The sequence below is a fragment of the Manacus vitellinus genome, unplaced genomic scaffold (genome assembly GCF_001715985.3).
Source record: "Manacus vitellinus isolate BGI_N305 unplaced genomic scaffold, ASM171598v3 scaffold_0_pilon, whole genome shotgun sequence".
NCBI classification, from domain to species: domain Eukaryota; kingdom Metazoa; phylum Chordata; class Aves; order Passeriformes; family Pipridae; genus Manacus; species Manacus vitellinus.
In genome coordinates this window covers 37,882,247-37,896,319 of record NW_021938789.1, presented here as the reverse complement: position 1 = coordinate 37,896,319, position 14,073 = coordinate 37,882,247, and the positions used below count along the sequence as shown (strand labels likewise).

Sequence of the window (14,073 nt, the reverse complement as noted above, 5' to 3'; positions counted from 1 at the left end):
GGGATTAATCATTATGCTCCCCTCTGTTTGTAGAAAAAACACACCAACTACCCCCCTCCCCCTTCAGTGATTACTTAAGGCCTCTTGCACAAGTTTCTGATGTTATTTGCTCCAGATAAGTTTGTACAACACCAACATGCTGGCAACACCACGAGTTCCAGGAAAAAAAATCTGTCTACAGTTGTTTCTCGTCACTGGATGTTCAACTAAGATGTATGCAGGACCTAGCGGGATCCAGCAATGCTCATTTTCTGGAAGACACACACTCTGTGTGATGGGCATTTAGCTGCATAATCAAAGAGGTGTCATCTGAAAAAGGAAGTAATGGGTTTGCCCTTTCTGTGTGACTATGTTCCACTGCTGTGAAATCCACTGGATGTTCCAGAGCAGGTATTAGTCTAAGAAAGGTTAATACAGTTTATCTGTGACCATGTGGTCATCAACCTAAATTAATTCCTGAGGTGCAGAGACCAACTTACATCAGTTTATGGTCTTGGTGGTATTTGTGGAATACATGATGGGTTTAACATTGTGCTGTTTCTTACACCAATAGCGTATTATAATTTTTATCAAGTAGGATTTGTTTAAAATGTATATTTACGAAGAGCACAGTAGAGTGGTACTTGAAAATGTCTCAGAACAAATCTTAAGCATAATTAAATCTTCCTAAGGAGTCATGGCTCCCTAATAGGTTATATGATGAGTATAGTCTGTGTGGCAACTTTTGATATTGTCTTGCTTCCGTGATCTCTATAACAAGCCTTACTGTTACTGGGGAGGGTCATACATGGCTGTCAGACACTTGAGAGATGCTGCCCAGCTCAAAAGTTGCACTGCAGTGATCAGGAATGAGCAAAAAAACCTTTGCTAGAGTAAATGTGGATGTATTCAGTTAAAGAAACAAAACTCTCTTGGCTTTTTAAAACTGCATGACACAAAACTCTCCATCATCAACAGGGTACAACATTTTATCACATTCTGCTTTACAGGAACACATTTAAGCTTAACTCTGACATTGTAAAACATACTAAATTCAAAATACCTGATTTTAGCTTTGGATCCATTCCATCAGCCTCATAGGTTTTGTCTTTTCCTCCTTTCCTCTGCTTTTCCTCTTGTTTTCTGCCTTCAGGAGGCTTGAAGCCTCTCCACGTGAAACTCACTGCAGTTGAAGTGGATCCTTTGTTTCCTCCCATTTCTGGCCTTGCACTTCATGTTGTTCTTGTCTAGGAAAACCCTCTTAAACCTGACTTAGACCAATATCACTGAAAACAAGCCATATCCTGAGCAGAAGAGCTCAGTAAGATGGTACTACATTGATCAACACCTACACCACCAGGATGTAGTTTTGCACGACAAAGGGTTTCTCTTATATTTAAGGCTTAATCTTATCTGTGTGTATTCAGAAACAAGATGGTTTGTTTACTTCAATTTCCAGCAACAAGCTTTGTAGAGTCTTCTGTTGAATCTCATGCAACAAAAACTCTTCTGAATTCAGCAACAAGAAAGCCAAACTAACTTCAACAAAAAATGTCCAAATGGGTCCCATATTACCTTTGCTCAGTTTGAAGGTCATCCAGCCATGGCCGTATTGTTGGTTGATAAATGCACATAAGGTAGCTCCTGAACTCAAAGCAGATAATCAACATACTAACACACCAAAATTCTCAGCTGCTAACTTCATCAGGGGCAAGATTGATGATGCTTCCCCATCAAGTCCTATACAGTTTAGTTCTCTCTGTTGCAGCAGTTATGTGAAAGAACTATAAAAAACTCAGAGGACAATTAAATGCTCAAAGGGGGGAAGGAATGCAATAGGAGGAAGTCTTACAGGATTAGGATTAATTATTTTACAGAACAGAGTAAAATGGGCCTCATCAAAAATACACTGAGGTCCGTCGCAAATCTCCCACTCAAACTCAGAAAAGCTTTATTTTAGCCTCTATGGTAGATACAAAAGTCTGGTTAAAGTTCACAACCTTGGAATCTTCCTGCTTAGGAACACAAGAATTGCAGGTGCAACCTCCATGGGTTCTCCTTGTGCATACATTCATGGACTGTGCTTTATTGCAGGATCACGTATGATGTTTCTTCCACTGAACCCCTTTCTCTTCACACAGAGCATGGATGGTGCTCCACAGGCAAGCAGCTCCCCAGAGCTGTAGTGTCTTTTCATTGACTGAGGATGCTCTGCAGATTGCTTAAATCTTCAAAAATTTTCCTGTAGTGCTTTACAAACATTGATTCCCTGGCCATGACTTTCCCTTTTTCACAGTTGCAGAAACCAAGTGAGGAGGTTAAGTCAAAAAGTAGTTACTAATTTTTGGGATCCATTTCAATAGTCTGAGTCTTCAAAGCACACCATACATGCGGATCCCATTGATGGCAGCTGCATCTCTGTGCTTGCACTGTGGCTCAGGGGGAATGATCAGCAGATAGCTCTGATGCACCTGAGTATCTTGCCTCTGGTCCCACAGGAACAGGGTGATCAGGGCAGAAATAGCACCTAATTCTGCAGGATATCAGCTGTAAGTAAGAGACCACTGTATCCCACCCGGTCTTGCCCACTCTATGCTTTACAACCTATGCAACAACTAAAGCATCCCTCATAATTCAGATGTGATGTGACATGTGACTTTGGTTCTAACTTTTCCCAATTTGATTTTGGAGCTTGATTTTGTGATCATCAATAATACATGAACATTATTTTTGTAATTTAATAGACCTTAAAAATCAAGAGTTGTAAAAGCACGTAAAGAACAAGAATTTCTGGCCTTTTCAACCACGCTGACAATTTGCTAGGTGGTGACCTGGGCATCAGCCACTGGTGTAATAGGGGACATGGCAAGTAGCATGTTCCAGGCCTCTTTTGACCCTGATGGAGGGCACAGCACTCTGGTGACACTCAGACACATTAAACTTAATGCTGGTCCAAGGAAAACTCGGCCATCAAGGCTAGAGGGACAGGAAAAAGCTGATAACTTATCATAAACATTAGGTAAGCTAAGAGGGGTTTCCTGCTTGCTGTGAAGGGAGCTGCTGGGAAGGCTGGGGTGAAGGAGGAGCTTCTCAAGCCTTCCAGTTGAGGGCTGAATCTGTGCCTGACCTTCAGCCTGTACCTTTTGTTGCAATCATCCAGTCACTTCTCCCAGTGTTTGTTTGAAAGGCTAGAGGCCAAGAGCTAGTAAACTTTGGATTTAACTTTAATTTATGATCAAAGGACAGAAGTGCAGTTCACCACTTCATCTGCCCTGCTCTTGGCTGAATGCCACAGTAATAGTCAGGGAGTCTGGGATCTAGCTCAGCTTTGTGTGCCCTATGTGAGTCCCACCTTGTTTGCCCAGCGCTGCCTTTGTCTCCTGCCTTACCACCAGTCCCCATCACCAATTTCCAAGTGGTGCCTTCTGCTCCTCTTGTCTGCTCATTCATGTCCCTCCTCTGGATGCTTTGTCTTAGCCTCCATTCTCCTTCAGATTCAGCTCTCATCTTCACTTTCTCTTCATATGCTCCTTAGGCTACCTAACTCTTTTGAAGTTGTTACTAGTCAGTCCCAGCACCTGGTCCCACACTTTCTCCATGCAATATCCCAGGACTGAGGAATCCAGAAAGTCCTCCAGTCCATGCACTTTATTTGACTCTTCCTCTATCCCTTCCTTATCCACTTTTTTTTTTTCCTTTGGAGTGATATTCCTCTGTTTTGTGCTACAGAGGTCTTTGGAAGAGTCACTGCTAGCACAAGGTGTGCAAAAAAGGCCACCAAGTCCTATAATAAATTTTTATAAACTGAGAGGGACAGACTTTTCTAAATACAGGCAACTTTTACTATAGGCTATGGTCTGAGGGTCATGTACAATAAAGAGTAATTTAGAGAAAAGAAAGACAAGATCTCAGTATACAAAATAGGGGCATTAAGTTCAATTGCAATGTATTTGCTTGCAAAAAATAATACAGAGACTATCATTCTCTTTTTAAGAGTTAGAGGAAATAAGAGATCTTTTCAGGCCTGTTTCTGATAGACAGAGGGTTGGACACAGAAGAAGGGAACTTCCAAAGGCATGACTCTTGCCAGATTTTTTTCAGGGCCCAGAGAATATAACTGTGGGCTGGGATCCTGCCTGACTCACTGATGAACTCTGGCATAGGACTTGTTTGAAAGATCAGGCTTTTTGGATTCACTAACTCTGACTCTCCTGACCATTGGAGTAAATGCTCCTCTCCAGAGGTTAAAATGATTTGTGAAAACTTAAGACACCAATCAACAAAACAACTGGAAGAATAAGCTAATCTTATTTATGGTGAGCAGTCCATAAAATGCCAGCTCACACCAATGGAATGTGTGCAGTTACAGCAGATTATCATGAAATAAATCATTGTAGCCAAAAGCTAAACCAGGAGAGGCAAATCACAGTTCAGGCCCAGCAGTGTGGATACAGAGGGGAAAGGAATATTTTTAAAATACATGTTGCAAATATATAAGTAATATCAACCTTAAAGTCACGTCATAGGTGGCATAAATTGAAAACAGGAAGTGGAAGGGACTCAGCCAATGCCTCTCAAGTGTGTGTTTGCAGAATCAGGGTCAGACTGGGTTTGCCAACCCTTCCCTTGCATCCTTCTGTCCAGCCTCTCTACACATACTGCTTCAGCCAGGAGGAGCCATGGGAAAGGCCTCACAGCATAAAACGTTCAGGAAAACTGCTTTGCTTGGTGAGGAATTGGGTGTAAAGGCTGGTGGTGAGCTGTGCAGCATGGCTGGTTGCATGGGTGCAACAGAGTTGCGCAAATACACCAGTTCAGTGGTGTGGAGGGGTCATCCCTCATTTCAAACAGTTGTTAGCCCCATCTGACCCTACACTAATGATGTAGGGTGACCCTACACAAGTAGGCTTCTTACCTACTTGTGAGAAACAAACATTCCTCTTAGATTTTGGTCCAAGAGTAAAACTTCAATTAATTCAAAACCTCAGTAAAAATGAGAGGGAGCCAGCACTTTATCATGCTGTGGAGACTCAGATCCAGAGAAGAGGCTCAGCAGCAGTCTCACTAGAGACCTAGGCACCAAAATTGGAAGACTGTTGAGGTAGCATAAACTGACTTTAACATCTGTTTTGTTTAGTGTAATGTCTCCCTGTCTTTAAAATAAAGCACTTGAATGTGCTATTGAGAAATACCAGAGCAATTTCTGTTCTTTCACAAGTAGCTAAAAATAAAGACTGGGATATACTTCCTGTTTCACTTCTTAATATATCAGCTTGAGACAGTTTCTACCTCTGAGTGTATTTTTTGTTGACAAATTTGTCTACAAGCCTAAAGTGATTTGCTAATGCAATACTCAAATGTACTCAGATTTTGAGCAAGTACATTCAGACAGCATCGCAAATTCTTTGCAGGTCTTGATCTGTGCTGTGAATTTGCTTACGTGGATCACATGGGAAATTATTACCAGACCCAGAAAAAGAAAATGCAAGTAAAATACAATGAATTTATGCTGTAAAATTTAACATTTTTTAGTTGGATAATGACAGTAGATACACTGGATCAATTTTAAATATTTATGAAAAAAGGGAGGTATTCAGGAACAATGTCTGTACAGTGCGCTACTGTGTGTCGTAGAGCAAATGAAACCTATGCTGAGTAAAATTTAAGTGACTTGTTAGTATGTACGCTCTGGAGTAGAACACTGTTCTTGGTCATTGATAGTATACTTCCTAACACATCCTGATTGAACACTACTTTGTGGTAAATTCGGTTAAGTAGTCTTCAGCAGTAAAATAGGCCACTTTCAAGTTGCTATGTACTCTGATCTATGTCACAAAACAATTTTATTAGAAAACTTGAAAACTTTGGGAAACAAGCCACATTTTATGGAGAAATAGCTTCAACTCATGTCTCTAAACAGAGCAAAAACCACTGGTGTGCAATTCAGAAATGACTGAATCAAATAGGTTTGATCGGAGTGACATTCCAACCATCAAAAGTTTTCTTAGTTTTGTTTGGCCAACTGCAGAGCACAGATAACAAGTTCAGACTTTTTTTGTAATAATTAAAAATTTATTGAGAATGTGTACAGAAAAAAATAACCATCCACAGAGGTAAGCACCACTCAGGGAAGAGGTTTGGGCATCTTACAGTCAATGGTTTTTTATAGTCAAAACTGTAATGTTAGGTAAGTTCAGTGTCTAGGAGAGAAAAGATTTGCTTTCCCTGTTCAGATTGGCCTTTGTGAAATTGTCCTTTATGTGTCTCCAACCTACAACAGAAAAAAAGAGTATTTTAATGTTCTTCTAAAGAAAGACATACATAAGGCTATGATGACATGTTGATAGTGTTCATACATTGTTATACTAGTTCAAAATTAAAAATGTAACATTTAAAACGCATAAGGGCAAGGGATTATTTCTGATCATGAGACTATCCATTTATTTATCTGTTAAAAGAAACAGTAATGTAAAAAGTATACTAAAATTGAAGTACAAGTATTTCTGTGACAAAATGGTAAACAAAGCCAACTTCCGTAAGTGGGCTTAACACTTCAGCTGTCCATGCTCAGTGTTTGAAATGATCACTATGTTCTGTTATTATTTTAATTATCTCCTCAGCCCTGTGGTCGAACCTGTTTGGTGCCTAGGTTGTGCTGCTGTCCATCTACTGACAGTCTGTTGAATGGGATGATTTTCATTGCAGATTTCTTCATGGAGTACCACCGGTCACGCCAGGTTGCCCAGATAATGCCATTGTCAAATCCAGATGGACCAGCATCTTGTGCTGTGTACACACCACCTAAAAAATATCAGTTGGAGTAAAACAGTTAGTTGCTTTCTAAAATAGTTAATGTGCCCATACGTGTTTCTGGTACTAACACTTCCATGGCACCCCTGGGCATGCTAACAGGCCCTGTTCACTGCCTTTGTTCTCCTAGTTTGCTTCTCTCAGGATTGATTCTACCACTTTGGGATGGAGAGTTCCTACTGCTGGTGTTAACAGTTATTGCCAGCTTTGGATTTTTCTTTGCCACTAAAATGCAGTGTCCTGGATTATAAGTATTTAGAAGACACTTCACCTGTATAATATTTGCCATTGAGGTGGCCAGCATGACATCTATTCATCCACCATCCAGATCCATCTTGCTCAGCACAGTTGCCATCATATTTATCATTGTCATTATCATAGGTACTGAACTGCATGCCGTTATGATAGGTAAAGGATTTATCACTTGGGTCATCTCCAAAATCATAACCATCAAAGGCATCCCCGGCTTCACCACCAAGAAAGTAGGCATAAGTCAGTCGATATTTATCTTCTTCACTTCCCACTTTGAATACAGCATAGTCAGCAGTGCTGTAAACAAAGGAGAATGGTGACTATGAGCATGCTGCATTCTGAGTCATGCACAAATGGAAAATGCATAGGTGTTAGAACTGCAGAAAAGGCATTTATTACATCCTAGCTTTTTTAAAGGAATTGGTTTTATGTGATTGTGGGTCTCAGTTCAACGACACACATCCAACCAACTTCTGTGCTCCAGTACCAGACATGTTTTCTGACTATTAGTCTTCACTGATATATGAAATATCTACATTATAAAAACACAGACACACATATATCTACATCTCCCAGGTTTGTAATGCTGAGGCTTACTTAGCTCACGAGAAGTATCTTGGTGGAAGGAGTGGATGTCTCCAGAAATAGCAAGGACAATAAGTCCTCCAGAAGAAAGGAATACATAGAATAGAAGATAAAAGAATAGAACAGAACAGTTCATTTGTAAGGGACTTATAACTGTCATGTAGCCCATAAGACACATAAGACTCAAAGAAACTTGAAGAGAAGAAACATATTCCTTCTGCCTAATAAATGAGTGCTGACAGCATGTGGCCTTCAGACATGCACGTGTGCCTGGCAACAAGTCCCACAGTGACTGCTGTCACAGCTCTAAGTTCAGGAGCCAAAGCAGTGTCCTACGCATGTTAGCAGGTCTAAGGGCTCGTAATTTCTTCAAAGCTGTACAAACTGATGCAACAGTGGGAGCAGTAGGTTTTAAGCTGTCATTTTCAAAAGCATCATGAGCAAATACCTTTTTTTGCCACTCCAGTCCTCCAGTTCTATTCGTAAAGTGTAAGGCAGAGTAGACTGTGTAGTTATTAAATGTATCTTCTCATTGCCCAGCCAGAACTCAGTGGTGTCATCTGGAGACAGGTGTCCAAATCCTTCCTTGTACTGAACCCAATTTTTAGTGAAGTCCTCACTCCCATCCAGTCTCTGGGGGGAAAAAAACACCAAAACCAGAAATAAAAACCTCAGTCAAAAATATATGTATCTTATGTAGGTAAATAAATCTGTGCCGATGCAGTAAGCTTGCTGATAGTAATAATACATGAGACATACCCTTTGTAATACTGTCCAGCCATTGCCATATGAGTCAATCTCACAGTAGACTAGGAATGACTGCTTGGCTTTCTGAGGCTTGATAAAGTAAAGACCACTTTTCCTGGCACCTTTATTTGCAATGTCTTGGCAATCTGAAGTAAAGACATTCAAAGGATCATGATTAATCTAGCTACAATTCTGTCCTCACATATATTTTATATTCTAACTTAGCGCAAGAAATACAATTAATCTAAATGCCATTGTTGCAAAGTTAGCTATTTAGTCCACATACTTTAATGTCACTGCCATAAAAAATCTTACTGAGCATCCCAGGACTTGTGTAAGATGAAGATGAATTTTGTCTCACATAGAGTTTAAGCAACTTAAATGTAAAACATAGTCATTGCATTAATTTTTATAGCAACAAAAAAGGACACTTTTGGAACTACTGGAATATTTTTTTTTCCTGTGTTACTCAGTAGAAATGTGATAACCAGTTATCTTCTGTTTGTCCATCGAAAGTCTACTTACGTTTAGCATACATTTCGGGAAAATGGTATTTTGGCTAAAAAGGCCACGGAAGAACTGTGTCCCATCTGAATGCCTTGTTTCCAGAGTGCCTACTTGCCACTGACATTTATCCAAGCACCAGCTTTATAACTTGACATTTTATATATCTTTGCAGAAATCTATGGTCCATAAGATTACAAATAACTCATTGCTGTGACGTCAGTCGGCGGCATTTGTAACTGAATTAGCTCTCCACCATATATGAAGCATTTTGCATACCTCTTCCACTTGTCTCCTGTATTTCAACCCTGTCTTGGCATGGCTCCTGACACTGTAACTCAAGCTGGGTAATCTTCTCTTTCAGCTGTGTGATCCTGTTGCTGTTCAATATATGTATATCTGTCAATTGTCTGGACAGAAAGACATAAAAATGGGCTGTTGACTCCTCTGTTTCTGAATATGTAATACACATTTCCCTGTACACACACCTCATATATCTAGCATGCTGCTACATGCACCCCTGTAAAAGGGGGTGCCTCTATTAGCACTGATATTTAAAGTTAAGGAAACTAGCCAAAATTGGAAAGCACATGCTTAACCTTACTCAAAACCACATGCAAAACTGGACTCTAATCACCAAAACTCTAACATGAATATAACTCTATGGAGAGTTTTACTTTGCTCTCCTAAAGTAAATGATAAACTATTCCTCTTTAATTATGGATGTATTTGTAAAACATGAGTTCTGTAAATAAACTGCTGTAAGTGTCAGAATGCCTAAACAATCTTTGACATAATGGTATAGAAGTGGAGATTTTTTACATTCAGGTCAAAAAACATATCCTTAAGATTTAAAAATATTAATGATGTTTTCAATTTTATTTTCAATGTCAATGTAGAACAGACTACTAATGAGTTTAAAGTTAATTATGATTTATAACAATGTAACTGAGCTGATTTTCATGGATATATGCAGAAAAATTGGTCAGAATGAATGATTGTATAAATATTCCACACATTCTGCATTACAGCACGAACTCATGACCTCCAAAGATCATGAAAAAAAAATGTAGGGGTAGCTGTTACAGCAAAAGAAACATAAATGGAAATATTGCCAGGCTTCATGGCATTCTTATCTTGCACTTCTTGCACAATTAACAGATCATGCAGATGAGCAGAGAATTCAGTATCAGATCCTCTTGATCCTCCTGTGCCTTGCTAGGCAGCTACTAATGACAGTGTGAGCAAAACTGTCCATGTCAGCGCAAAAAACGTTTCTGAGAGAGCCATGGTGGCACTTGATAAAAGAACAGAAATAAAACAATTTGTATTGTCAATAACATAAAAAGTGGAAGATACCTACTGTATAGTATTTTCATGAGACAATATAGTGTTTTCATATCTGATAATTTCTTCAATTATTTTCCTGGACTTTTGAGTAAGAGCATCAATCGAATCTGTAAAACAGACAAAGGTATAAAATAATTGCAATTATGCAATTTAAAAGGAAAACAACATGAATTATACTTTTCAATTGTGCACTTATTTCTGTATTCTCACTTGGTAATGTCGGCTTCTCTGAAGGATAGAGGCCTTGGATGTGCTGAATCAGATGTTCTGCTGTCACTGTGGAGTTAGAAATTTGCTGCAAAATTCTCTCCATTTCCTGCAGTTCATTATCCACAGTGACATGGTATTTATTAAAGAAATCTGCAATGCCACAGGTTGTTGGGCAGAAGCTACCCTAAAGAAGAAAGAATAATAGTTGGCAATGTTTTGGGACCAAAGAAAGGAGAGCAGAATATTTGGGCAGAGGAACTTTCCTGCACTGCTGACACAAATGATAGTGGATAAAAAAGAACAGGAATTTGCCGCTCTGCTGTATTTGTATTTACAGAGGCAGTTTACTTTCATGCTATGTGCATACATAGCAAGAAAACAGTGCATGCTATTACTTTTGTAGCATCTTCTGGATATGTGCTTTCATCCACAGCGCAGCCTCCCATACATTTTTACCAAGCATACATTGCTATTAATAAATAACAGGTTTAAGCACAGCACACTTAATAAGTATTGAAAACAACGAGGTTCAAGTGATAATGGTAGTTAATAATCAGCATAGGAAAGCTTTAATTACACTTTTAAGACAAAAGAAAATTTTTCAGGTACTTACAAATCGATCATCCAAAATGCAGCAGTTGTCTATGGTAGCAACGTACTGAAGAGAAGAAAGAAGACCATTTTCAGTGGATTTTTTCTGACAGCGCTTTCTGTACTAACATGTTTTCTAACACTGTCTCTTCACTTACCGCCGTGCTGGTACAAAAGAGCAGGGAGAGGAGACACCCCAGGGGAGTCCAGCTGTGTAACCTCAGCCCCATCATGTCTGTCCCACCAGGTGCTGACGGCTGCTCTGTGCAGTTGTGCAGCCAGCAGCTGAAAATGTTCAACCCAGCACAGGGTGGCAGCAGTTTAAGGAGGCAGGCTGAAGCTAGGGGCGGGCACTGGGAGGTGGTGGGAAGAGGTGGGGTAGGGTTTTGAGGTGGATTCCCAGAATTTGCACACCTCTCTTACTCCTCCCATTTTCAGAACCTGTTTCCCACTTACCCACTTGATCTCTGCTCCAGACAGGCCTCAGGGGAGGCAGGAAAGTGGAACAAGGTATTGAGATGCTACATCCAGTAACACGAGCATAAGGAAACACAGATGGCTTCACAACGTGGGCTGGCAGAATTTCACTCAAATAGTACAAGGAAAAGCCACAGTAGCCATTTGAATTATGTGCAACAACTGTAGCCTAACAATAAACACTGTTTTGTAGTTATGAAGCACTTCTCTGCCACAGATCTCAATGTGCTTTGCAAAGAGACTCAACATAATTTTCCCTACTCTGTGGATGACAAAACTGAGGAAGAGAAAAGTATGAAGTTGCTGGACAGTGGAATATCTGCAAAGAAGCCTGTGGTATTTGTCACAGACAATGAAAGCACAAATGTTCCCTACCCTTCAACACAAGGAGTCCATTTCAATGACTTTGGTCAATGCTTTCTTACTGGGGAACTTAGTTTGTTGGAATCTGCCTTATTCAATATTGCTAGAAGACTGGTGACAGGCCCCCTTTTCTGCTACGGGTTTTGTCCCAGGCAAATTGTTTCAGTATGTGCTATCTGTATTAACAGCAATCATACCTTTCCACTCATGCCCTGCACCTGGTCTCCAGGCTGTGGCTTCTCCAGAGAAAGCTGGATTTTGTGCCTGTACAGCATCATGCGTGATGAGACAATGTTGAATGAGGCTTTTGACTTCATTACACGTTTGACCAAATGATGAAAAGAATGGTGGGACTGGGGCTCACTGCTAGATCTTTTGTTACTGGGGTCAGCTTTGTGATTTCAGGCAAATGATTTCACCTTTGTACAGCAGGATCAATACTTCAACTTTGCTTAATAGGTACTTAAAAAATAGACAAAAGCATTCCATATAAACCAGATTATTACAAAATTACATCAAATTATGCCCTGAAACATGGAGAGTTCCTGACCTGTATGTCCTCTTTTTATCTGGTCACATTAGGTCAAACAGAATGTTCCTATCATGTTCAAAGGTATTGCCAGAAGGAAATATGAGTATTCATGATGCTAAAAATCCAACTGATGTGACACTTCCGTGAAGCTGAAGCACTGTTCATGGGAGAGCCAGCTTTCCAGTAGCTGTACTGATGACCAGTGAGTTAGCTGCCAGGCTGCCAAAAGTATTTTTCAGAAGCTGACTGCTATAAGTTTGTCCTTCCAAATCTGGTATTACCCTCCAGAGTCATGTGCAGAATGTGCTTCTGTTGTCCATACTAATACAGAGAGGACATGATTCCACCTTTTATGTGGTTAGTTCTGTTTCTTAAAGAGTGAAAATAAAGTAAATTAAAACTGGGTAAAAGTCTACCTGCTTTTGTGTTTTTTATTGTTTCTTCATTGATGGTGTTAACATTGACTCAGGAAACTACCAGTGAACCTCCTTGCCACTGCTGCTCATACATTGAGCTTGCTTTGCTGCTTCTTTGCAGGTCATGACACATGGGTCCACAGGGTCCTGGAGGTACAATGTCAGAGGCTGTGCACCAGCAGGATTCCCTTAGATATGACAATACAGAATGAGTAGATGGCTGGTATGAACTTCGTAAGATAACTGGCCCAGCTTTAACCGCAGATGTACACTGAAGAGTGCAGATGGGCACGTGCTGTCCGTGACGCAATTAGGTGAACCACATAACACAATTCAGGTATCCCTCAGCCTTTAACAGACTAAAGAACACCCCTTTCCCTTTTGTCACTAATAACAGTAGTATAGGCTTGAAATTCTGTCAGAAGAATATTTGGTTACAGAAAATGAAAAAATTTGTCTTGTGTTTCTGGGCAAGAACTTCAAGAGGCAGAAAAGATGACAACAGTCAACTCTGGCAGTAATAGCCTAGCTGATCTTGAGATAAAAAGCTGGAGCTTTTAGAATTAAACCATGAGAATGGTTGTAATGAAATAATATCCATGTATAAATAGAGTTTCAATGTTCAAGATAGTTGGTTAATTGGGCAGACAAAGCAAAAGGACCATTATCCCTAAAAATGAGTGAGGAATAGAAACCCCAAATTTTAAATCGTGTGCTTGTGTTGCACAAAATTATCTCTGTATATATTTATATTCATGAAGGAATCAATTTTCAACATTGCCTTAATGATTACCAAATATCTGCACATTGCATTTGTAAGTTCTACTTAGCTGTATTTATGGTTGCAAACACTGGTACTACTTAGCAGAAGATGTAGATACCTGAACCTCAAGAAATTTGTGCTTGCTTTACTAAGTACATGGTCATGATTTAGCTTTAAATAATTAATCCTTTCATATATTTGCTTCCTTTTCTTTTCTTTTCTGGTTTCACCATTCATTATTTAGAAATATTTTATTCCTGCTTTTCATTAAGTTGAAAACAACATGTTTTCTTAGAAGAATGAGTATGTAGTATTTTTCCTCCCTTACATGACGTTTTGTCTTGATGTGTTCTGGCTGCAAAACAGCTGACCCATTTACCAAACAAATGTGCTAGAGACCTAGTTGTACCCTGAGACGTGTCCAACATAATTTAACCATGTTGATTTTCTGGCCAGTGTTTTATTTCCAGTAAGTCTATTTGCTGCTCTGTTAG

At 39.7% G+C, this 14,073-nt stretch overlaps 1 protein-coding gene across 1 annotated transcript; it reads right to left on the bottom strand.

Annotated features, from left to right (window-relative positions):
- Positions 1-6,210: 6,210 nt before the first annotated feature.
- FGG (fibrinogen gamma chain) lies at positions 6,211-11,339 on the bottom strand. The gene is made up of 10 exons (XM_008933151.3): positions 11,187-11,339; positions 11,051-11,095; positions 10,438-10,621; positions 10,241-10,334; positions 9,157-9,287; positions 8,386-8,519; positions 8,075-8,259; positions 7,061-7,338; positions 6,614-6,780; positions 6,211-6,250 (listed from the first exon to the last, which is right to left on the bottom strand). The coding sequence occupies exons 1-10, from the start codon at positions 11,259-11,261 to the stop codon at positions 6,236-6,238; spliced, it is 1,308 nt and encodes a 435-aa protein (XP_008931399.1). The 5' UTR covers positions 11,262-11,339; the 3' UTR covers positions 6,211-6,235.
- Positions 11,340-14,073: the final 2,734 nt, after the last annotated feature.